Here is a 25,664-nt window from a genome sequence, read left to right on the forward strand (position 1 = left end):
TTGGAAACCCTTCTCTTTTGTGGGAGCAGTGGTTAACCCCTCCCCTTGGATATCCCACGGCAGCCAGTGGCCCAAGAGGAACCAGGGAGAAAACATTTACAGGGCAATGGACTGCCTTATCTGCAGTAAACAAAATGCTATTTATTTCCCAAAATGCAATGCCAGGAACCTCTCAAGACTGTCCAGATTCTAGCCTGTGTTTCAAACAGTTAATTTCCAGCTTGATTTCTGCCAGCCCAGCAGTGACACTGCTGCCTTTGGGCAGCACCTCCTGTGACGCCCACCCGGCTGAATCCTTGCGGTGCTGGCAGGGAGCAGCTCTCTTGTCTTCCCCAACAATGCATTCCTTAGGGAAATCCAGTCAGCTTCTGGAACAAAGAAGGCTTGTCTCAGGCTGGCAAGGCTCAGATCAAGTTTACTCTATGTGCTCAGAGTGCTGCTCTCAAAGGGAAACTGAAGCAGCAGGTTCTGGCCACTCTTCTGCAGCTGGAGCTACACTTTTGGATTTCTGAGCCTGAATTGGGGATATCAACATCCAGCATTTGGGATAGAAGGCCTGGCTTTGCCAAACAGGGTCATGGAATTGCTGAGGTTGGAAAAGACACAACTTTGTGTGGAGGCACAGAGCCCTCACGTGAGCACAGCTCAATTTTCATCGTATCTCGTGCAACAAAGCCCTGCTTGAATCCAGGCTTAGCAATAGAAGGTGGTAACTAATGCCAAATGCTTCCAAAACATCTCAACATCATTAGTCAGTCACTGGGAGGAAATAGAGAATCCACCTCTCTGAATTGATAAGAAAAATACTGGGAAAAAAAGTGACAGTCATTCAGACTTGGCAGGCTCTTTAGAACAGAAGCAGTACAATTAATGTCTACATTACACGCTGTGACTAATCCTCTTATTTCAGAAAAAAAAAGAGAAAATTTGGTTGGATGAGTACCAGGTGATTCAGGGCAAAAGTGGTGCTCCAAGTGTTATTCTAGGAAACAGAAACAACTCTCACTCCAGTGGCACAGCCAGGTCACTGATGAGTTTCCTCAGCCAGGCGAGGTTTCATTAAAATAGACTTCTTGTGTCCTGAGTCTGAGAGAGAAGATCTCCTAATATTCACAAGCTGCTGGGTGAATTTTAGCGTCTCCTTAGGTTTTGCCATCTAGATAAAAACAGCAAAAAAAATTTAAAAAACAATAGGGAGATTCTTGTGCAATCCTGTTTAAAGAGCTTGGTTGTGGTTTGGTGAGTCTGATGGAGTTAACTTAGAAAATAAAATAATCAGCTGAGTGAAATGATCTCCAGAGTATATTCCTTTAGTTATATAGTTGGAATTTGGTGAAAGCAGTGGGGTTTAAAGGGCATTAAAGGACCCCTGAGCCAGAACTGGGAGCAGAAGGTTGTGCTCAGCTGCTGAATTCATCTTGATGTCAATGGATATCTGTGGGATTCCATGGGAAAGCAAGGGGAGAAAGTAATGAAAACCAGAAAAATGGTGGTTCTTACCCATACCCTGCAAACCCTCATTGGCTTTTGGAAATCTCAATCTACCTGAGGAATTGTTATTAACAAGTGGAAAATTAATCTACTTGCTGGCTATGAGACGCAGAAACAAACCCATGTTTATTTATACCCAGTTATAAATATTTTTGTGGCAGGTTCCTGGGAAGGAGGACTACAGAGCTGAATGATCTGCTCCATACTCCAAAATTAGAATAGAAGGATAAACAGGACAGGAAATCCAGCATACAAACCAGCAAAAGGACTTTGTTTCTGTGCTTTGCTTCAACCCCAGTTCTGACCAAATAGGTGCCTTGGTAGCACTGGGAACAGCACAAAGTCAAGAACCTATAGAACCCATGCAAGTATTTACTAAAAAATATACATGTATTTTAAATCAAATTGCTTTTGATCCCTTCTCTTCCCATTAAAGAAACCTTCAGGAGAGTTTCTCAGTGATGTGCAGTTTTGTCAGAGATCTGAGCACTTTCAGCTGTTTACTCATTCCCCTCTTCCAGTGGGATGGGGGAGAGAATAGGGAAAAAAAAAAAAAAATAAAAAAAAAAATAAAATGTCTTGAGCTCCCCAGGCTCCTCACTGGCAGGGCAGCATGAGGAGCATGAGGAGCTGACAAATCCTTGACTGAGTGTGAGAGTTGCTCAGAACCATCAGTGTGTTCTCAACATTATTCTCATCCTAAATCCAAACAGGGCACTGTACCAGCTGCTAGGTAGAAAATTAACTACCCCAGCCAGAACCAGTGCAGGGTGTGATTCTGTCACTGGGTTGACATTTCTAAGGGATTTTCTCATGGTGCTGCAAACCAAATATTTCTTATTGGTGCTGAGGTGATCAGTTGAGTGCTGACTGAACCAGCACATGGTTGAGTCGTGACAGACACACCAGGAGGAAATAAAATAACCCAATACCAAAGTCAGACAGTTCAAAGGAAGAATCTGCCAAGTGATGGTTGGGGTGTCTTGTCTGAGGGCAGAGGAGGTGATAAAAATAAGCAGCCTCCAGAAAGCTCATTTAAAAAGAGCAAAGGAAGTGTCCTTCACGTGCTCCTGGTTCTTGCCACCCTTGTGTTTGCAGGCACCAGCCTTCACTGGGAGACTGGCATAACACTGATCCCCTACAAACCAAACAAAAAACCAAAACAAAAGGCCAAATAAACAATTTTAGCTTACATTTTGGCTTTAATTCTTTGTATTTTTTAAACTAGGACATGAAAGGTGAGAAATCCCAGGTCTTGCTTTTCATGTTTTCATGCACCAGTGATAAATGTTTATGTGGCATTTGGCTGTTTGCATTTCCAGCATATTTCAGTCTGATTTATAAATGTGCACAAGACATTCTGAAAGGCTGGGTAAGTCCTGAGAAGCCAAACTCCTCACAGCCACAAAGCATCCAACCATGGAGGGAAAAAAAATTAAATAGTTTTTGTGATCAGCAACCAAAAGTAAAAAAAAATTGAACAAAACTCTTCCTTCTGGAAAGCAAATATGAAATGTCTTTCACCTCTTGACTGACATTTGGGTGAGAGCTGAAAAGTCTCCTGGCTGAGATTCAATCTCTTGGATATTTGTGGTTTTGTTTGGTTTAGGATGTATGTTAATGGGAAGGATAAAAATTTATATAACAAGCCTTTAGAATAGATTGTGCGTTTCAGACTTAAAGATTGCAAACGAAACATCTTTAACAGCTCAGCATACTCTGGATTTGGATTTATTCAACCTAGAGAAGTTAAAACTTAATGGAAAAGATATTAATCAATGCTCAAAATAATTAGAATATTGTATAGCCACAAATCCAGTTGCTGTAGTAAGATCAATTTTTACATTTCCTTTCCAGAGATGATCCATTCTCACCAAATGGAATCTTCTTTCCTTTCAATAAACCTTGAAACATTTATTGATGTCTCTCTCACATTTTCACTCCAGCTCACAGAATTTTGAGGCATTAGATAAATGGTTTTAGAATGATGTGAGAAGAGAATTAAAGAGGAGAAACATGATAAAATAATTGTGCTAAACAAGTTGTGGCATGAAAGTTGAAATTGTTTCTTAATCCTTTTAGAGGTGTTAGGATTACAAAGCTGTTCTAAGGCATCGTAGCAGAATTTATTGAAGATAAAGATATCACAGCTTCCCACAAATGGCACATGTGAGGCTGTCATCAGTGAAGCATTTTGGTGGCTCCTAATGTGTAAAGTTTGCGCTGCATTCATCCAGTGAGTGATGCTGACCTTTGCTCTGACATTATCCCGTGTGAAAGCCACTCCTTCAGTGCCAGCCTTGCAGGAAAACCATCAAGAACAGAAACAACAACTGCCAGGAGGGTGACAGCCCCAACCACTGGTGTGAGGGAATTTTCAGCAGCAGGGGGAAGATATTTAAATGTTTATTTTAAGAGAAATTTTATATTAAGATATCTAGAAGTGCCCTGTGTAGTGTTTCAGAAGCAGGGGCTCAGACCACCACTTGGAATTTTTAATCAAACAGACAGCACTCTTCAACACAGTAAAACATTCTTATTTTAAGCACAGAAACATTAATTTGAGAGACAAAATAGATTTATTGCTTTGTAAACCTTCCTTCCTTTGATTATAAATTACACTGCTCACAAAACAGATTAATTTTAGCTTGGAAATCTCTGTATTTTATCAATAAGCACAGACCCATCCTTGTTTCAATGAGAAATATAGCACTAAAAGCAATACTCAGAGTAATTAGAATATTGTATAGCCACAATTCTGGTTGCTAGAAGAGCTCAGCCCTACAAGTGAAAGTTCCTGGGGTTTGATCTCAGCATATTGAAGGTCAAGGCACAGAGAGTTCCAGTGTTAAAGGGATGGCTCCCAGATCAAAGTCAGAAATAAGCAAGCTCACAGATTCATTGCTTTCAACTATTTGGACAGGCTTCATATTAGCAGGGATGACAACTCAACTAAGTAAACTTCATGAGCAGAAAACAACTGAGGGAATGAAATATTTCTCAAGAAAGCTGGGAGTTTGCTCCCAGCTGGCTGCCATGGAATCATGGGATCATTTAGGTTAGAAAAGACTTTTAAGGTTATTGAGCCCTACCATTAAACTAGCACAAATAAGTCCACCAATAAACCATATCCCCAAGTGCCATCAAATTCACAATCAGACTGGAGCTAATTAGCACAATTCAAGGAGTTATAGCACTAAAAAGGATTACAGGAAACTCTCCTTTGGGACAGCCTGGGAAGTTCCACTTTTATAAAAACGTGGGTGAAAGCAGAAGCTGGCAAGGTGTGGATCTCTTCCTTTTTATGGCAAAGTTGGCAAAAGCAGATTTCAGTGACAGACGACAGAGCTGTGGCTTTCTTGAAGCCCGTTGGTCATCCTGGAGCAAACGTGAGAGAAATTCATTCGGCTTTCGCGGTGATCCCACTCGGAGCGTCCCCTCCTCGGAGCTGAAGGGGTCCAACCACCACATCCACTTTTTCCTCAGCAGAGCTGGTGTCTCTCTTGACCCTGGAGCTGCAGCCCCGGTAGCAGTGGGAGGAGTAGTCCCCGAGCCTGCAGACCAGCATCTGGCACTTCAGGTACACTGACGGGTGCCGGCTCATGAACTCGAAGGCGTTAAACTTGAACCGAGCAAAGTGGCTGGAAGGGGAGTAGTATGTGGCATAGGAAGAATCTCTAGGACACCTAGAGAGGAGCAAAAAAAGAGGGAATTAGTCTTCACGGATGCGCACATGCACATTCCTGCACAATTAAAATTCAGATGATTCAATTTATTGTTATGAATTCCTGTGAAATTCAGATTAAAACTGAATTATATCATAGTTGGGTACTAGGAAAGCAGTGGGATAAAAATGTAACTTTCATAGCAGAGTATGCACTTTAAAAATACAGACTTTTAAAAGTACTATGAAGCAGCTGGAGTGTTGGCTATTCTTCTTTTTCCAAGAGAAGGATACTTTACTTGAAGTGATGAAGAGGGAACAAACACATTGTTAGTAATGTCAGTGTTATGCAAGGCATAAAAATTAGTCTAATGCTTGACCTGGTTTTACTAAAATATTTAACTTCTAGGATGACAATTCCCACTGCCATTTTTTTGTATTTTGTTCACAGGACAAAGATGGAGTAAGTGAAATGAAATGATAGTAAGGTCTAAATATATTTTCTTATTCCCAGGCTCATACTGTAAAAATAAAAAAAATCAAAGACCGCTTTTCACAGTCTGTTGATACCGAGTTCTAACCCCATTCAAGTTGGCTGAATTATTCAAAATAAATGTGGATGACAGGTGTGCTTCTAGCTTTGAAGAAAGCTCTTACCCATTCCTGACTAAGTAATAGGCCAGTGTGTTAAAATCACGAGGGTCAGGTGATGCCACACACGTGTCCACAACCACCTTCAGGTTTGGGTCCGAGCTGTGAAGACAGGCTTGGAGGTAGAGGTTTTGGTTGAGGTCGATGTAGTAGGGAGAGCCGCGCACTTGCCGCTGGAACGCTGGGGAATCGTAGAAGGTGATGTTCATGTTGTATCTTCCAAACTGGTACTCGTTCACATCCACGGTGTCCTCAGCAGCGTACATCACCTGCTGCCAGCTCTTCCTCAGCATTTTGCAGCTGACGTGCAAGTTGGTGTTCTTTTTCCTCTTGATAATGTACCCGGAAGATGAGACGCTGATGGTGTTGGAGTAGTTGATTGTGTCGTTGTTCTCCTGTTTAACAATGCAATTTAAAATCAGGAATCGTGCTTTTGTCACGTTCCATCTAAGTCTTGCCAAGCTTAGATATGCAATTGAGAGCCCAAAACAGGGACTGTACCTCTTGTATTGTCCCACAGCTGTTGTAGGGAATGTTGAATACAACCTCCTGTGACGTGACTGTCGGTCTGCAGCGGTTGTCGTTCAGGGTGACCCTCTGAGCTGAGTAGCCCTGAGACTGGAGGTAGTCTCTGCTGACCACTACGTGCATGTAGTCCGGCAAGCACTGAATGGCTGGTAGAAGAGGAATTTAGTAATGATTAGAGGCATTTTTTTTCTGAATTTGGAAGTCAGGCCGTTCCCACTCCAACCCACTGTATTTCACGCACATCATTCAGTTTCCACAACAATATTTAAATTTCCACATATATTTATTCTGCAAACAAAAGCAATAAATAGGCTTGTCTGTTGAGAAACACTGGCCAGGAACTTACTGGTGTTGTGACCTGCTGGAATGGAGGAGTAGTGAGCCTGAAACCCTCTGAAGGAGTATCTGGAATCGCTGTGGAAGCGAACACTCATCATGTTCGAAGAGGACACGTATGTGGGAAAGGAACCAGAACAGAATCTCCCAAGAAGAGGGGAAGAGTGGAGAGGTCCATCATAGACTTCAATGTAGTCATGCTGGCACGTCCTGCTTTGCATCCTGGTAGGAAAACATCAGCACCTTGTCAAATCCATTTCAGAAGAAAACTTCAGAAACTCTGATTTCACTGCCTAACATGTGATAAAGTCTTTCAGCATTTAAAGTTTTCTCAGCAGAAATTTAATTTGGCTTTTATGCAGCTTTAGCAGAAAATGGTGAGTAAAAAAATGCGACATTGATTCAGATTTTGATCTGGTCTTCCAACTGTGGATGTCATTGGAAGTATCTTTAAAATTGGGAAGGTTGGTTACTTCAGATTAAATTCCAAACTTCTCAAGTATGTTTTGACTTTGATATTTGCCCAGGGAATCAATGTTTTACTTACACAATATCTCTAAATGTGAGCGTTACACGGAAATTGTTCTCTACTTGTATTTCCCACACGCAGTCAGCGTCGTTTGGATAATTTCCAGGATAGTTGGGACTCTGCAGCACCCCAGAGGAATCTGAGACTGAGCCACCACAAAAATAAGGAGCTGCAGAAAGAAATGGGAAAGAATCTACTTACAAAAGTGTACTTGAGCTATATGTGCCTCATCCATAGCTGTGGAAAAGCAGGTCCCCCTGCTGACTGCAGGTGGTAGACTATAGGAGCTGAGTCAAAACTAATATTTGTTTTTGCTTTAGGTTTGCTTTCATGTTGGATTTGGAATTCCCTCAGTGGTGGATTTCCATCCATGGTGTCCGACTACCCTCTTCAGGCTGGGCTGGTAATACCTGAATGCTTTCTGCCCCTTTTTAGAGTTGAGGTCAATTCTGGGAGGTGTCATGACAGTTGAAATGGAAGCACCATCCTCAACAGACAGTGTCTCATCAGTTACTCTGCTGCTTCTCTTTATTCCACTAAGGTCTTTGGAGGGTAAATAAGTTGAAAGTTTTCTAGAAAACTGCAGTTTTCTGGTCTCAGACTGAAATAAACCCTTCAGGCTGCTGCGAAAAGTCCTAAGTACAAACATAGCTACAAAAAGCTTTAGTGTTCCTGCCAGCATGAATGACATAATTTTTGTCACAGATAATCCTAAAAGTGTCTGTGTAGGAAAGTGAGCACAACCTCGGAATATAGATGCTACAAGATGTAACATTTAAAGATGAAAATCCATTTCATATTCTGCTTGAAAAAGATCACTCACACTTGCAGCAATATTATCATAGAGACAATAGACAAATTTACAGAAATGTGCAACAGGGAGACAGACAGACCACAAATTACCAAGGTAGAAGAGCCACAGCAGAGCATTACCTGGTGGAGGTGTTGAGGTGGCCACTGGAGCTGTGGTGTGAAGGAAAAAGAGACATGTGAGAAGTGCAGTTCATGAGAAAGGAACTGGGGCCTGGACATAGCCTCACCTTGAGGCACAGAGTGATAAAATGGGGATCACAGGGAGGCAGGGAGGTGGAAACAGGAGATGAGGCACAAAGGGCCATCAGCTCCATAGGACACCCAGTTGCCTTCACTACCACAGAGCTGCAGAGTTCCTGGACTCAAAACACAGTGGCCTCATTTGCCAGCTCTTCCCCATGCTCTCTTTGCATCCTCACTTTAGGTTGTGGTGGCCTAAGTGGAGAGGCCCAGGGCTGGGAGACTGCCTGCAGTGCAATGAGCTCTGGTGAGGGAGATCAGCAGCAGTGGGGAGAGCAGTGAGTGAGAGTGGACAGGGTTACCTGGTGTGCTGCTCTTTGCTGAGGTAGGCAGTTCTTCTGTGGTGGTCAGTGGTGCTGTGCTGGACCCCTGGGTTGTGGCAGGGGCTGGTGCTGAGGTGGTCATTTCCAGAGGGGTGGATGTTTCTGTTAGGGAGGTGAAGAGTTCAGTGGCAATGGCCAAGAAAAGCAGAGCTGGAGGCCTAATGCCAGGAGAGAGGGTGGAGATTTTCCTTCCTTTCCCCATTGTGACACCAGCCTGACCTGTCCCCAGTCCTGCCCCATCCTCCCCAAAGAACAATCCCTCAATCCACTGCTTTGCCCCATCAGTGGATGCCAAGAGCAGGAATTGTGGAGAGCCCTGGTCCAACCAAAACCATCTTAGAATGATATACAAAAGAGCAGGTGTTCCCTGGAGGCCACGCACCTGCACAGATGACACTGGCATCCTCCCCGTGCCTGCAGTTGTGCACGCCCCAGCCGTTGTGCCGGCACATCTGGAGGGAGGGCTCGTCCCCGCGGCACTGCACGTCGTCCAGGAAGATGCGGCCGGAGCCCGGGCCAAAGCGAGCGTTGCCTGGGGCGCTCAGGGGCCGGCCACAGCCCAGCTGCTGGCACACCACCTGGGCATCCCGCAGGTCCCACCGGTCGTCACACACCGTCCCCCAGGAGCTGCCGTCGTACAGCTCCACGCGGCCCTCGCAGCCGTTCCTGCCGCCCGACAGCCGCACGCTGGGCCCTGGCACACGGCACAAGGCAGGGGTTGGGGTCACTCCAAGTCAGAATCCACAGTCCCCACCACCTCCCCTACACTTTTGAATTTTTTGGTCACAGTGACCATGATCTGTGGTGGTGCCGACCCTGAAGACTCGGAGAGGACAGTGGCTGAGGCAAGAGCCTGGGTATGGAGATGTGACATGTGCCCTGCCCAGGGAGCTGCTGGATGTGCCTGTGGACAGAGGTGCTCAAGAGCCTGGCTCATGTGCAGAAAAGGCCTTTGCTAGCCGTGCATTGGCTCATTCACTGAGGGGGACACTCATGCAACCTGGCGATATCAGGGCATTAGGGAAAAAACAGGCTTGCACCGACAAGGATCAGATGCATTGGACTCACTTCTTCTCTTATTGTGCCACCTTGGGGCTGGTTTTAAAAGCTGGCCTAATCTGGGTGAGCGGGACTTACCTGTTGTGAGTGGCTGTTGAGGAGGAGGGGTTGGCTGGGGAGCTGCAACAAAGAACAGGTAGTGAACAAATGTTTAGTGAATGGAGCAGGACCGTAACAATGGACTGACATGGACATGGATGCGGATGTGGACATGGACATGAAAATCCAGGCTGTCGGATGGAAAGGGGAAGAGAGCATGGAGTTCTGTCCAGCCTTTCCCCCTTCCAGACCCCAGCCTGATGTGTTCCCAGTCCTGCTCCATCTTTCCCACTCTACAATCTCCCAATCTGCTTTCTCCCAGCTCGTCATTCGGCCCCAGCTCTACCAAGAAATGTCAGCATGCCTGCCTTCAGTGGAGAAAGCCAAAACCCTTCAGATGGACTCTGGAGGCCACGCACCTGCACAGATGACACTGGCATCCTCCCCATGCCTGCAGTTGTGCACGCCCCAGCCGTTGTGCCGGCACATCTGGAGGGAGGGCTCGTCCCCGCGGCACTGCACGTCGTCCAGGAAGATGCGGCCGGAGCCCGGGCCAAAGCGAGCGTTGCCTGGGGCGCTCAGGGGCCGGCCACAGCCCAGCTGCTGGCACACCACCTGGGCATCCCGCAGGTCCCACCGGTCGTCACACACCGTCCCCCAGGAGCTGCCGTCGTACAGCTCCACGCGGCCCTCGCAGCCGTTCCTGCCGCCCGACAGCCGCACGCTGGGCCCTGGCACACGGCACAAGGCAGGGGTTGGGATCAATCCAAGTCAGAATCCACAGTCCCCACCACCTCCCCTCCTCTTTTGGAGATTTGGTCACAGTGACCATGATCTGTGGTGGTGCCGACCCTGAAGACTCGGAGAGGACAATGGCTGAGGCAAGAGCCTGGGTATGGAGATGTGACATGTGCCCTGCCCAGGGAGCTGCTGGATGTGCCTGGGGACAGAGGTGCTCAAGAGCCTGGCTCATGTGCAGAAAAGGCCTTTGCTAGACGTGCATTTGGCCCATTCACTGAGGGGGACACTCATGCAACCTGGTGATATCAACGGTATAGGGGAAATGCAGCCTTGCACCGACCAGGATCAGATGCATTGGACTCACTTCTTCTCTTATCATGCCACCTTGGGGCTGGTTTTAAAAGCAGGCCTAATCTGGGTGAGCGGGACTTACCTGTTGTGAGTGGCTGTTGAGGAGGAGGGGTTGGCTGGGGAGCTGCAACAAAGAACAGGTAGTGAACAAATGTTTAGTGAATGCAGCAGGATCCTAACAATGGATTGACATAGACACGGATGTGGATGTGGACATGGACATGAAAATCCAGGCTGTAGGGTGGAAAGGGGAAGAGAGCATGGAGTTCTGTCCAGCCTGTCCCTCTTCCAGACACCAGCCTGATGTGTTCCCAGTCCTGCTCCATCTTTCCCACTCTACAGTGTCTCAATCTGCTTTCTGCCACCTCATCACTCACACCCATCTCTGCCAAGAGATGTCAGCGTGTCTGCCTTCAGTGGAGAAAGCCAAAACCCTTCAGATGGACTCTGGAGGCCACGCACCTGCACAGATGACACTGGCATCCTCCCCGTGCCTGCAGTTGTGCACGCCCCAGCCGTTGTGCCGGCACATCTGGAGGGAGGGCTCGTCCCCGCGGCACTGCACGTCGTCCAGGAAGATGCGGCCGGAGCCCGGGCCAAAGCGAGCGTTGCCTGGGGCGCTCAGGGGCCGGCCACAGCCCAGCTGCTGGCACACCACCTGGGCATCCCGCAGGTCCCACCGGTCGTCACACACCGTCCCCCAGGAGCTGCCGTCGTACAGCTCCACGCGGCCCTCGCAGCCGTTCCTGCCGCCCGACAGCCGCACGCTGGGCCCTGGCACACGGCACAAGGCAGGGGTTGGGGTCACTCCAAGTCAGAATCCACAGTCCCCACCACCTCCCCTACTCTTCTGAATTTTTGGTCACAGTGACCACAATCTGTGGTGGTGTCGCCCCTGAAGACTCGGAGAGGACAGTGGCTGAGGCAAGAGCCTGGGTATGGAGATGTGACATGTGCCCTGCCCAGGGAGCTGCTGGATCTGCCTGGGGACAGAGGTGCTCAAGAGCCTGGCTCATGTGCAGACATATTCTTTGCTAGCCGTGCATTTGGCCCATTCACTGAGGGGGACACTCATGCAGCCTGGAGATATCAGGGCATTAGGGAAAAAACAGGCTTGCACCGACCAGGATCAGATGCATTGGACTCACTTCTTCTCTTATTGTGCCACCTTGGGGCTGGCTTTAAAAGCTGGCCTAATCTGGGTGAGCGGGACTTACCTGTTGTGAGTGGCTGTTGAGGAGGAGGGGTTGGCTGGGGAGCTGCAACAAAGAACAGGGAGTGAACAAATGTTTAGTGAATGCAGCAGGATCCTAACAATGGACTGACATGGACATGGATGTGGATGTGGACATGGACATGAAATTTCAGAGTGTAGGATGGAAAGGGGAAGAGAGCATGGAGTTCTGTCCAGCCTTTTCCCCATCCGGACACCAGCCTGATGTGTTCCCAGTCCTGCTCCATCTTTCCCACTCTACAGTGTCTCAATCTACTTTCTGCCACCTCATCACTCGGCCCCATCTCTGCCATGATATGTCAGCATGCCTGCCTTCAGTGGAGAAAGCCAAAACCCTTCAGATGGACTCTGGAGGCCACGCACCTGCACAGATGACACTGGCATCCTCCCCATGCCTGCAGTTGTGCACGCCCCAGCCGTTGTGCCGGCACATCTGGAGGGAGGGCTCGTCCCCGCGGCACTGCACGTCGTCCAGGAAGATGCGGCCGGAGCCCGGGCCAAAGCGAGCGTTGCCTGGGGCGCTCAGGGGCCGGCCACAGCCCAGCTGCTGGCACACCACCTGGGCATCCCGCAGGTCCCACCGGTCATCACACACCGTCCCCCAGGAGCTGCCGTCGTACAGCTCCACGCGGCCCTCGCAGCCGTTCCTGCCGCCCGACAGCCGCACGCTGGGCCCTGGCACACGGCACAAGGACAGGTTCACACCAGCTCTGCCCTCTGCTCTGCCCACATGAGCCACTGTGACAGGGCTGCTGCAAGGCCAGGCATGGGGCTGGGGGTCTGGAATTACCTGTGGAATATGGTGTAGTTCTGGTAGGCTCAGGATCTACAGATGCAAAGAGGAATTTGTTGTCAATGACAAAGGTTCCAAACAAAGTCATCACAATGTCATGCAGATGAGGGTAGCCCATTTTTTAAGAGCCATGTCCTGTGATTCCTACAACATCCTGTAGAGCTCATCTCAAATGACCATCATGAGTGTGCTGTTTCACACAGGACTCCCGGGCACACAGAAACCTCTCATGCATTTCTAGATATTTAATGCAGCATCTTTCTTTCCTCCAGCCACATCCCCAGTGCGAGAGCATGTCTAGGAAATAGTTCTCGTCCTACCCATGTAGGAATTGAAGGAATGAAGGCAGATTCATCCCTGGGCATGATGCTCCTGGTTGCAGTGGGAGGCAATCCCTCTGCCAAGAGTTTCATTAAACCCGCAACAGCTGCAGAGTTCCTGGACTCAAAACACAGTGGCCTCATTTGCCAGCTCTTCCCCATGCTCTCTTTGCATCCTCACTTTAGGTTGTGGTGGCCTAAGTGGAGAGGCCCAGGGCTGGGAGACTGCCTGCAGTGCAATGAGCTCTGGTGAGGGAGATCAGCAGCAGTGGGGAGAGCAGTGAGTGAGAGTGGACAGGGTTACCTGGTGTGCTGCTCTTTGCTGAGGTAGGCAGTTCTTCTGTGGTGGTCAGTGGTGCTGTGCTGGACCCCTGGGTTGTGGCAGGGGATGATGCTGAGGTGGTCATTTCTGGAGGGGTGGATGTCTCTGTTAGGGAGGTGATGAGTTCAGTGGCAATGGCCAAGAAAAGCAGAGCTGGAGGCCTAATGCCAGGAGAGAGGGTGGAGATTTTCCTTCCTTTCCCCATTGTGACACCAGCCTGACCTGTCCCCAGTCCTGCCCCATCCTCCCCAAAGAACAATCCCTCAATCCACTGCTTTGCCCCATCAGTGGATGCCGAGAGCAGGAATTGTGGAGAGCCTGCTGTTCCCTGTCTCTGCAAAACTGGGGATTTTGGATGCCATGAGCTTGAGTCGCAGGCAGCAGAAGACCCCAGTCTCACCTCTGCCCTGGTCCCACCAAAACCATCTTAGAATGATATACAAAAGAGCCGGTGTTCCCTGGAAGCCACGCACCTGCACAGATGACACTGGCATCCTCCACGTGCTCGCAGTTGTGCACGCCCCAGCCGTTGTGCCGGCACATCTGGAGGGAGGGCTCGTCCCCGCGGCACTGCACGTCGTCCAGGAAGATGCGGCCGGAGCCCGGGCCAAAGCGAGCATTCCGTGGGGCATCCACGGGCTGGCCACAGCCCAGCTGCTGGCACACCACCTGGGCATCCTGCAGGTCCCACCGGTCGTCACACACCGTCCCCCAGGAGCTGCCGTCGTACAGCTCCACGCGGCCCTCGCAGCCGTTCCTGCCGCCCGACAGCCGCACGCTGGGCCCTGGCACACGGCACAAGGACAGGTTCACACCAGCTCTACATCTGTAGCCCCGAACTTCCCAACTGCTTGGCAGATTTTGCGACAGTGATAATGAACTGGATTCGTGTACGCCCACATATTATTGGGGGGGCTTGTAATCAGGGATAGACTGTAGGCATAGAGAGAGCAGTCTAGCCCTGTCCAGGGACTTGTTGGAGCTGCCTGGCTGCAGAAGTCATAGATTCACTGAGGCATTTCCAGAAAAACCCTTTTCAACCCCTGGGAGCAAACCAACCCCTATGGGTACTTTTCAAGCACCCTGGAGCTGTCATGGGCCAAAGGGATCAGTAGCCTTGCACTGAGCAGGATCAGCACTGTTGGACTCCCTTCTTCTCATCTTTTGCCAGGCTGGGCATCACTTTAAAACTGGGCATAAGTTGGGTGAGCAGGACCTACCTGTTGTGAGTGGCCATTGAGAAGGAGCGCTTGGATTGGCTTCTGCAAAGAAGAAGAAGGAGTGAACAAAAGGGAAGTGAGGCTTGTGGCAGTTTACGGACACGGACTGGACATGGTCATGAACATGGTCGTGAAAATTCAAGCTGTAGGACTAAAGGGGGAAGAGAACTTGGGTCCTTCCTTTCCCTCCATTCCTATACTAGCTGGACCTGTCCCCAGTCCTGCCCCATCCTTCCCAAAGAACAATTCCACCCTCCTGCTCTTTGCCCCCTCATTTAGCCTCTAAAGCAGGAAGTCTGGAGTGCCCTCTCTGTGTAAAATTGTGTCTTTCGCACAGAATTCAGCCCCTTGTGGCAGAAGACCCCCGCCTCACCTCTGCCCTGGCCCTATCAGGGGAGCTCAGCTTGGCTGTTCCCAGAGAACCCAGAACACACTTAGAGTGATAAGCAAAAGGCCACGCACCTGCACAGATGACACTGGCATCCTCCCCGTGCCCGCAGTTGTGCACGCCCCAGCCGTTGTGCCGGCACATCTGGAGGGAGGGCTCGTCCCCGCGGCACTGCACGTCGTCCAGGAAGATGCGGCCGGAGCCCAGGCCAAAGTGTGCATTTTGTGGGGCGTCCAGGGGCTGGCCACAGCCCAGCTGCTGGCACACCACCTGGGCATCCCGCAGGTCCCACTGGTCGTCACACACCGTCCCCCAGGAGCTGCCGTCGTACAGCTCCACGCGGCCCTCGCAGCCGTTCCTGCCGCCCGACAGCCGCACGCTGGGCCCTGGCACACGGCACAAGGCACAACATCAGGTTTCCAACAGCCCAGCATCCACAGCCCCCACCTCCCCTACTCTTTTGGAGGTTTGGCAACAGTGACTTTGATTTGAGGTGGTGCAAACCTAAAGAGACCAAGGGAAGGAGAGTGAGCGAACAAAGATCCTAGGTGCAAGGAAGGCTGATGCATAATGAACAAGAATCTGCTGGGGAATCCCATGAGAACAGGCTAGGGGTCCTGGGAGCTGCTGGGGGCATGGGGGCATTTGCCAAAAAGCCATTTTTGCACACCATGATCATGCAACATCCCCCCATAGCACTCATACACCTTGCAGATGTTTGAGGCTACAGGCCCTGGCAGGGTATCCACGAGGGACTGGCCACCTCTGCTTGATGGCTGAACAGCAACAGCTGTGGCCTGGCATCAGGACAGATACGTGTGTCTTGGGCTGGGCTGGCAGGCACATGGGCTTGAGGGAAGGGATTACCCCCATCCTCTTGGTACTTGCTGCCTCACAGCCAGGAGCCAGGGAGTGTCTGGCAGATCAGGGCTTGGACTCAGCACCACTGCAGCTGCCATTCTGCTGAGATCAGATCCTCCCTGGCAGAAACCCTCAAATGACAAGACCCTTTTCCATGGGCAGAATGGACCAGCAGCACTGCAGTGAACAGGCTCAGCCCAGCAGGCCCCCTCTCTTCTCCTCTTGTGCCAGGTTGGGGCTCACTATAAAACTGGAAATATGCTGGGAGGGAAGGAATTACCTGTTGTGTACGGCCACTGAGCAGGAGGGGTTGGATTGGCAGCTGCAAGGAAAAAGAGGGAGTGAATGAAAGAGTACTAAAGGCAGCAAACTTGTGGCAGTGGGTGGACAAGGACATGGACGTGGACATGGACATGGACATGGATATGGAAGTGCTAGGCTGAAGGAATAAAGGGAGGAATGGGCACGGAAGTCCTGCCACTGCTGACATGTCCTTGGTACAGCCCATGCCATGATCCCACCAATCTACTCTTTGCAACCACATGGAGCACCTACACCTGGAGAGCCTGTTCTGAGCTCTTCGTGCAAAAATGGGGATTTTGCATGACACATATTTCAGCACCACGCAGCAGAAGACCCCAGGCTCTCCTCTCTGCTCTGGCTCTGCATGTCTACTTCCCATGGAGGACACCAGACCCCATCCGGTGTGAGCTGCTGGAGAGCTGATGGTCTCTGGAGGCCACGCACCTGCACAGATGACACTGGCATCCTCCACGTGGCCGCAGTTGTGCACGCCCCAGCCGTTGTGCCGGCACATCTGGAGGGAGGGCTCGTCCCCGCGGCACTGCACGTCGTCCAGGAAGATGCGGCCGGAGCCCAGGCCAAAGTGTGCAGTGTCCAGTGCAGCCACGGGCTGGCCACAGCCCAGCTGCTGGCACACCACCTGGGCATCCTGCAGGTCCCACTGGTCGTCACACACCGTCCCCCAGGAGCTGCCGTCGTACAGCTCCACGCGGCCCTCGCAGCCGTTCCTGCCGCCCGACAGCCGCACGCTGCGCCCTGGCACATGGCACAAGGACAGGTTCACACCAGCTCTACATCTGCTCTGCCCACATGAGCCACTGTGATAGGGCTGCTGCAAGGTCAGGCATGGGGCTGGGGGGCTGGAATTACCTGTGGAATTTGGCCTGGATGTGGTGGGTGCTGGAGCTGCAGATGAAAGGAAGAATTTGGTGTCAATGACAAAGGTTCCAAAGAGATCAGCACATGTCATGCAGATGAGAGTAGCTCATTTTCTAGCAGCCCTCCCCTATGATTCCCACAACATCCTACAGAGCTCTTTCACTCATCTGAAATGACCGTCTTGACTTTGCTGTTTCACGCACTGAACAGTGAGTGAGAGTGGACAGGGTTACCTGGTGGGCTCCCTTCCCCTCTTGCAATCCATGCTGTGGATCTTCTGCACTGTCACGGACACCTCTGCTAGGGAGGTAATTCTTACAGTGGCCACAGCATTTGGTATGATAAACAAGGCTGGATCGTTAATGCTACTAGAGAGAGTGAAGCTCTGTCCAGTCATTTCCCATGGAGACACCAGCCCAAAGTGCCCTGAGTCCTTCCCCAGCCTCCCAGCTCTGTGACCCCTCAGTCCTGTTCTTTGCCACCTCTCTGAAACCCTATTCCTGCAGGCCAGGAGAGTTTGTTCTGCTCTCTTTGTGCAAACAGGGCTTTTGCTTGGTACATGCTCAGCTCACCAGGAACAGAAAGCACCAAGGTTGCTGCCTTGCCCCACATCTACCAAGAGAGGTCAGCATGGCTGCTTCCAAGGGATGGCACAAAAATCCACCAGTGGGACATGTGCCAGGGGTTCGGGTCACTCTGTAAAGAGATCAGGAGCGTTAAGAAGACCAATGAGTGAGAGATGACAGGGTTACCTGGTGTGCTCTCCTCTGCTCCCATAGATGTTTTCTCTGAGGTGCTCATCAATGGTGAGGTTATCATCCTTGTGAATGTGGTTGTCTCTGGTGCAGTGGACGTCTCTGGTGCGGTGGACATCTCTGTTGAGGTGGACATCTCTGGCATGCTAGTGGGTGGCACTGTGCTGGTCGAGTCTATTGGGCTGGATGTTCCTGCTAAGGAGGTCATTAGTGCAATGGAATGGAAATGAAAAGCAGAGCTGGACAATTAATGGAGGAAGAGGGCATGGAACTCTGTCCTGTCATTTTGGGAGTCTCCCTGCAGTGCAATCAGGTCTGGGAAGGAAATCCAGGGGCACTAAAGAGAACAGTGAGTGACAGTGGACAGGGTTACCTGGTTTGCTCTCCACCACTGTGGTGTCCAATCTCACTGTGCTTGTCATATCAGGCAGTGAGATCAGCAGTGGTAGGGCAGCAGATGACACTTCCATCTCTAGTGAAGTGGGCATCTCTCCTGGGGAGGTTGTTTGCCATGGGTTGTTTGCCTCTAGGGTTGTCATTGGCACTGTGGTGGCCATCTCCACTAGGAAGGACGTCTCTGCTCTGGAGGCTGATGGCCCCATGGTGGCTGTCTGCAATGGGGATGTCACCTCCCCTGTGTTGGTTGTTAATTCAGTTGTGGCTGTCTCACCAAGGGATGTCGTCTCCTCTGTGAGGACTGTTGATGCTGGCATTGATGTCTCTCTTAGAAATGCCATTGGTTCTGTGGGTTCTATCCCTTCTGTGGAGGTCGCCTCCAGTGCTGAGTCTGTTGTGTCTGTCAGTGTTGGCTCTGTTGGTATTGGATCAGACTCTTCTGTGAAAAAAAAGAAGAAAAACACTCCACACATGAGCACTGTGCAATGGATATGTCTGTGTGGTGGCTACCAGCCCAGATCCTCAAGGATGAAGTGAAATCAAGAGCAATTACTCTGATGGCATAGTCCTTCTTATCTGGGGTCAATGGAGAGAATGGAGGTGGATAACAGCCAATTTAAAATTTTTCTTGGAAGTGGTATTTCCAGATGGTAAGCAGGGTAAGGTTCTGGAGTGGCATCTGCTTCCAGCCCCAAGACTCCACAGCCCAGGCACAGCCTAAGACTCTACAGGCTCCTAGCAAAAAGTGGGGAGCTGTGGGGCTGCTGGCAGCAGCAGGGTTTGGATCTGTCCCCATTGTGAATGCCCTTCTGCAGAGGCTCAGGAACATCCCCAGGAACAGTCTGGGCAGTGGTTTTTGGATGGTGCTTGGTGCAAGGGCAGGAGTGGACCAGGCTGATGTTGGATACATCCAGCCCATAGAAGGCACTGGAGCTATGAATGCAAGCAAGAAATAAATGGCATTTAAAAAGGCTCTGAACACATCACACATAGATTAATCCAGGCCTGATAACAATTTTTATTCTTTTCTTCTAAGGGAAAAACACTGGTGAAGCACTTCCTTCCAGTATGGATTCAGCTCTCCACATTCTTACTGTCTAAGGAAAAGTGGAAAACTGCAATATAGATACAAAACACCTGAAAAGTCTGTTGTCATCAGCCATGTCTCAGTTCATGATGATCAGTTGTTGATACATGTGGAAATAAAATATGAATAACCCACATTCTTCTAAAAAATAATAGGAAAGTAAAATGAACACAGCAAAGTGAAAGAATAGTCCAAATGGATGGATATTTGCAAAGGAAAAAGGCATTAATGGACCTAAACAAAGGAAGACTTGAAAAATGGAAACTATGAAAAGTGAATTGTGAGCTATGACAATCTGAGCTGTGATTGTGAAATTATTATTGCCCATAACAAATCCATTAAGAATTCACCTTACCCCATTCCTCCCTGATAAACTTTGCCTATCAGACATAGCTTTGCCTCTGATTTTGAACTGTTTCCTTAATGCCTCTGCCAGGTGATTAGATGGAATGATTGTCCTGCATATCTGCGACGTATATCTGATCCTTGGCGTTTTTAATTGCTTTGCATGGATGAGCAAGTGCAGTTTGTACATGGCTTTAATGAGAAAAAACACGAGTCCATGCTGGTTCTGCAGGGTCAGTGGAGTGAAAGAACAAGACCGGGGGGGAAAAATGTGGGAGTACCTGAACAGACAACAGAAGCATCTTCATAGTGGGCACAGTTGTGGATCCTCCAGCCCGTGTGATTGCAGCGCAGCAAGGACACCTCATTCCCGCTGCACCTCACGTTGTCCAGCACGATGTCACCCGAGCCTTGCCCGAAGTAGGCACTTCCTAGAGCTGCAATGGCCTTGCCACATCCCACCTGCCTGCACACAACCTGGGCGTCCGCGAGGTCCCAGAAGTCATCACAGACTGTCCCCGACTGTCCTCGGTAGTAGATCTCAACACGACCTTCACATTGGTGCCTTCCGTTCACCAGATAGACATAGGGAGCTTTGGGAGAGAGGGCATGGGCACAAAACAGTCAGGCAAATAGGCTGGAAGGGACTGGGAGGAGTGTCTATTCTGCCTTCTTCCCCTGTTGTCCCTGGAAGGCGTTGCCCAGCCCGGTACTGTGTGGACAGAGGTGATTTGTACCTATTTTATTCCTCTCTTCCAGTTCTCAAAATCATCCACGTATGTCATATGCAAGATCCCTGCAGTAAAGTTAGGCAGCAGGCTAAGCACAAGTGATTTAAGCAAGAAAAGAAATTTTTGGAATAGGTTTAAGGACTGAGAGTCCACACATCACCAAATCCTATAGTTCATAAGAGTAACTTTAGTGGAAGATCCTATTCTTAGAAGAGTAACTTTAGTGAAGGAATTCTACAGAATGGATGATGGTCTCAACAGGATTATAAAGATTTCAATAGGAGTTCAGTGGCTTTATTTCTTACATACCAGTAAAATTTTATTACAGTTTGAAATAAAGAAATAACCTATCCTATATACAGCTGATTACTGCATTCATTCAGGTAAAGCCCATCTGCTTTTCAGTTTTATATGTCTTGTTTAAACATTGTGGTGTGACCAGCATGAAAATCCTGATTTCAGAGATCCATTTTTTGGTGAAGAAGTTTATTAAAGTCTTTACTATCAAGTGTAAGCAAGCAAATAAATGTTGTAACTTCGGATTTGCAGTATTTACACTCTGGAAATCAAAACATGCAGCTGCACTTGTTATATTTTACTTTGCTGCCAAGTATATATTTACCTTATTATTAAACACTAAGTCATCCAAAGCAAAACAAATTTCAAAAGTTAACAGCTCCAGGATTTCTTCACTGCACCTAATTCTTTGCTATTGATCTAAAAATACAGTCAAGATGGTGACAACTAAATTTTCCCTGATTTGTATGACTTTCAAAGGGCAAAGCTATAAAAGTGCCCCTTGACTTATATCTGACTTGTTCCTTCTAATATCTACTTGAACACACACATTTCTGAACCCTTCTCACAGGATTTCTGAGAGGTGAAACAGCAAACCTGGCAAAAAGTCAGAGTGGGATTAGGAAATTAAAGCCGACCTAAGCCAGTTTTATTTGCTTTCATTCAAGGCCTGTCATCACTGTGAGAGCAAAACCATCAGCTGGGGATGAAATTGGTTAGGCTGAATCCTGCCTCACACTTCAAAGGTATCAAAAAGACAAAAGCCTGTGATTATGGGAATACAGCAAATACTCTGCTCTGGGACACAGAGAGCAGAGAGCAGAGAGAAGATCCAGAGCAGCCAGAGTGAGATGAGTTACCACCAGAAAAGCAGGAGACAGATGGAGAGAATTGATGAGGTGAACGGTGGCAATATAAATTATCATCACGAAGCTTAAATAACTCATTAGAAAAGTCATCAGCAATTATTCTAAGGTGTACACAGATCTATTAACTCAAAGTCACCCAAACCACTCAGGAGATAGAAAGGGATTATGGAAGGAAAAATTCTATGATCATAAAAAAAGTTGAACTAAAAGTATTTAATCTCTCATAGTTTTTAGATGTCCATCATTTAACCACAGTGCTACAGTGTGAAAACCTAACTTCATGGTTTATTTTGTTAAATTGTACATAATACCAAGAAGAACCAAATAAGACAAGCAATATTAAATATATAGCATATGTGTGCACACGTATACTCTGGAATAAAATACACTTGGAAAATAAGTAAAGAAATAAATCTTTCCATAATTTTCAGATCAGGTTTCTGGAACTGGAAGAGTGCCTCATTCATTGCATACTCACAGACACAATTCTTGCAGAGATACAAGGCACTTAGATGAGTAGGACCCGGTGGCAGCAAAATGAACTCCACAAAATGGTTCAAACCATTCTTATCACCCTCTTTGATGATTAGTTCATAATTTTAGTAGAACAAAACTCTGCTCTTTCATCCAATCCCCCCTTTATTCTTTTGCCCAAACCAATACCAGCCTGAATCTAATTTCTGCTCTTGGAATCAACAGAGAGGACTCCAAGCAGTCTTTATAAATTTTTTATGTGCCCTGGAACAAGTCTAAGTGGTTTACCTGTTTTGGCCTCCAGAACTGCGGGACCCAAGAAGAGAAGCCATGTCAAAATTGTGGGGGTACCCATCTCACCAGGCGTTGTTGGTAAAGAGGACCTCACAATATATAGTCTCTATTTCTGAAGGGGAGTGGCTCTACAGGTCTCTTTTTCTACAGCAGAACAATAAAACAACCACAGTCCTCTAATCTGAAACAAACATATGTTTGATTTGTTATTTAATATTTTGTAACTTCCTGGGTTTTGCAAAAAGACAATATCTCAAGAGTAACATTTTCCATTGCCTGGAAGGAACTATTTATGCTATCATAGGTTTCACAATCATCTCATTGTACCAAAAAAAAAAAGAGAGCTCCTGTCCAAAGATACCTTTCAACTCTGGCTGATGCATCTCAGCATTTTTCTTTCATGAGTAGGTTCCTGGTCAGGTATTGGGATGGTAGTGGAATCTTGAAACTTAAATGGGTTTCTTCCAGCAAAATAACAAGAGACCCTTGCCAACTAATGTGGCAGGTCTCCTTGGGGAACCATGAATGTGCTAAAGCTTTGGCAGACTTTAAATAAAATAAGATCAGACCTGGTGGTCCTGTTTAAGACCAGGGGGGTCTCTGAAGAACCTTGCAGCTGAAGTCAACAGCTCCAGCCCCAGTATAAATCTATTCTTTTGGGGCACATTTAAGTACAAGTCAAAGTTCCAGTCAAAATTCACAGACTGACAGATTGCAAGGAAGTGTCTGAGAATCAGGGTCAACTGATAACTTTTTGTGCAAACACTGTGGAAAAAATCAGTGGGTTTCAGGCCTAGCGAAGGAAATTACATAGCTTGAAACGAATTTTGTTCTAAAATTTCATCTGATCCTTTGAACCAGCACATAGCGGGAAAAAAGTTCCGATTTCTTCAGATTAAGAAAATGTCTTAATATATTCCTTGTTTAATTTTACATCGTGACACTTACAGCTGTATCATTCTTCGAAGAATGAATCCAAGGTTTTTCCACAATATGAAATAATGCTTAATTCTCATTCATCACTCTCTTGCCAGAGTGGTTACTTTCCTCTGTTTCTGTGTTTCTAACAATTTAACAAGAAATTCTGATGATCACCCTGATACTGAAGAGTCAGAACATTGTTCTCCATCTCATCCCTACCTCCACAGCCATCATGTCTTGGATGGAATTATCACCAGTTAAAATTGTTGCCACATATGAATTTATTGCCTCCAAGGACAGTCATCAGGCAGGAAGACCAAAGCCCAGGGGGAAAAGAGAATGATCTAAAACATCTTTCCACAAAGGCCAATATCATTGGAATGGAAGAAGGAAGTGAAAAATATAAGAGGCCAAAGATAACTTTGGAAGCCATGAAAGTGAACATTCAGAATGGTAAATATGTTTCTTCTTTATCCAAACAACCACATTTACACATGAATGAGGATATGTACACAACACCTGGTATTCACTATTCATATTCTGGTTTTGACACCCGGACAAGAATGAAAAATCCAGTTTATTTGGCCGGCCAATCAAACACTGCCATCAGTGAAGCAAGAGTGAGTGATGGATCACGGTTCTTCTCCAAACCCTTGCAATAACTGGAAAAGGGTGAGGAGGAAGGGGAACACGAAAGGGATTCCCAGGTGTTTCAAGTGCAAAAAAAAGTCTTCAGCTGCCCAGGTAAAAGATCAAGATTGATTGTTTGATTGATTGATTGATTGAACTCTTCACTACCTTCTTCATTAATAAATTATTAATTTCAAAAATCTACATATTTCTAGAGATCTTTATTATCAGACAATCTCTGCATGGTGGAAAGAGAGAAATAATTTGTTTTAATTAAACTTAGTTAATTAGTGCAAAAACCATACAGTATTTCACCCTTCCCACTGACTAGATAAATCTCTTGCAGTAACACACTTTTGTTCTCAAGGTCTTCTTCTGGCAGCTTGAGGTATTTCCCAGCACATCATTCTGAATGAAGCTGCACTGAGCCTTGAAAACACCATTTCTTCAGCTGACATTTGTGAGGGCACTTTGCAAACATACTGGGTTTTTAAAGGTAAAAATGGAAACCAGTGGAAGGGCAAACAAGACTATATGACTATAGGGAAGTGTCTACGCTGGAAAAAAGATATCCAGACTTCTCCACAAAGGAGTGATAATCTGAATCCAGACAGGAAGGTTTATGGCAGAGAGATTATTCACCAGGCACATGACCCTTTCCTTATCATCAAACCCAGTTTTCTTGAATCCTGCATTTCTATAATGCTCATGGATCAAGGGAGATAGAAAGAAATGAGGAGGAGTCTGAAACACCTACCACCGGAACTGTTTGGCAATGCTTTCTGCAGCAATATTTAACATGGAAACCAGTGGACTTGGTAATTCTACCTTGTATTTTTATCCAGCCTTGGTATTTCTCCATCTGGGAGCCCTGGCACAGACATGCTATGGGAAAACTCAGCCCTGAACAGCACAGGGATGGTGAGGATTGGAGACACCAGGATCTAAGCCTGGGATCTTTCTGCTTGTCTGGCAAAAATAATACTGAGAGAATAGGAGAAGTGTAAAAAAGTGCCATCAAGCTGTACCTTGCAAAAGAGTGTGGTAGCAACACCACAGCAGCAGGAACAGGGGAAGGAGGATACAGCAGGTCAGAGAAGAGAGAGGGGAAGGTCCTGTTCTAGAGAGCTGGGAAAGCCCAGGTCCAGGGCAGTCCTTGCTGTGCTGAGCAGATGGCTGGATCCTTCTGAGCCAGGACAATCTCTGGTCCAGAGAACAGGTGAAGGCAGGTCAGCCTCCTGAGCTGCTCTGCCCTCCACATGTGCCTGCAGGCAGAGTGGGGAAGGAGGACCCTAAATCCTTGTTCCTCAAGTGTGGAAAAACCTCTCACTTTCTGTGTGCAGTGCCAGCCCCTACCTGTGTGATCCCTTCTTTACATCATGGAGACGTGAAGAGATCCCTGACTGGAATCACGAGGAGAAGGCAACAACTTGAAGGAACAAATGGTACAGGCTGTGGTGCTGGCTCCTGTCAGAGCTGCCCATATCCTCCTTGTCAGGTCAGGTTGTCACCCCAGAGTACAGCTCACCTTCCTCACACGTCACCACTTTGGCTCACCTTGCACATCTGACATTGCTCAGTTCCAAATGAACTTACCTCTTTCACAGCTGGCTGGAAAACAGGAACATTTCAAGAAGGGCATTTCTCAATCAATACCAGTGACCTTTCTACCTGTATTAAGTAGCTTCTTCCAAATAAATTCTTCCTTTTTATTGTTTTTTATTTTGTTTTCACATGGAGAGAGATCACACTTCCTTATGGGAACTTATGTACATTCTCT

At 47.8% G+C, this 25,664-nt stretch overlaps 1 protein-coding gene across 1 annotated transcript; it reads right to left on the minus strand.

Annotated features, from left to right (window-relative positions):
* Positions 1-3,970: 3,970 nt before the first annotated feature.
* LOC128791513 (deleted in malignant brain tumors 1 protein-like) lies at positions 3,971-25,457 on the minus strand. Its single transcript, XM_053949233.1, is given in 22 exon segments — positions 3,971-5,177; positions 5,813-6,201; positions 6,308-6,480; positions 6,681-6,892; positions 7,218-7,425; positions 8,958-9,269; positions 9,713-9,754; positions 10,093-10,404; positions 10,848-10,889; positions 11,228-11,539; positions 11,983-12,024; positions 12,363-12,751; positions 13,417-13,483; positions 13,908-14,219; positions 14,655-14,805; positions 15,028-15,062; positions 15,117-15,428; positions 16,184-16,225; positions 16,651-16,962; positions 19,950-20,261; positions 22,328-22,345; positions 25,442-25,457. Coding segments are annotated over 22 exon segments (4,296 nt in total). The 3' UTR covers positions 3,971-4,891.
* Between the last annotated feature and the right edge of the window lie 207 nt (positions 25,458-25,664).

The sequence above is a fragment of the Vidua chalybeata genome, chromosome 8 (assembly GCF_026979565.1).
Source record: "Vidua chalybeata isolate OUT-0048 chromosome 8, bVidCha1 merged haplotype, whole genome shotgun sequence".
In the NCBI taxonomy this organism is placed as follows: Eukaryota; Metazoa; Chordata; class Aves; order Passeriformes; family Viduidae; genus Vidua; species Vidua chalybeata.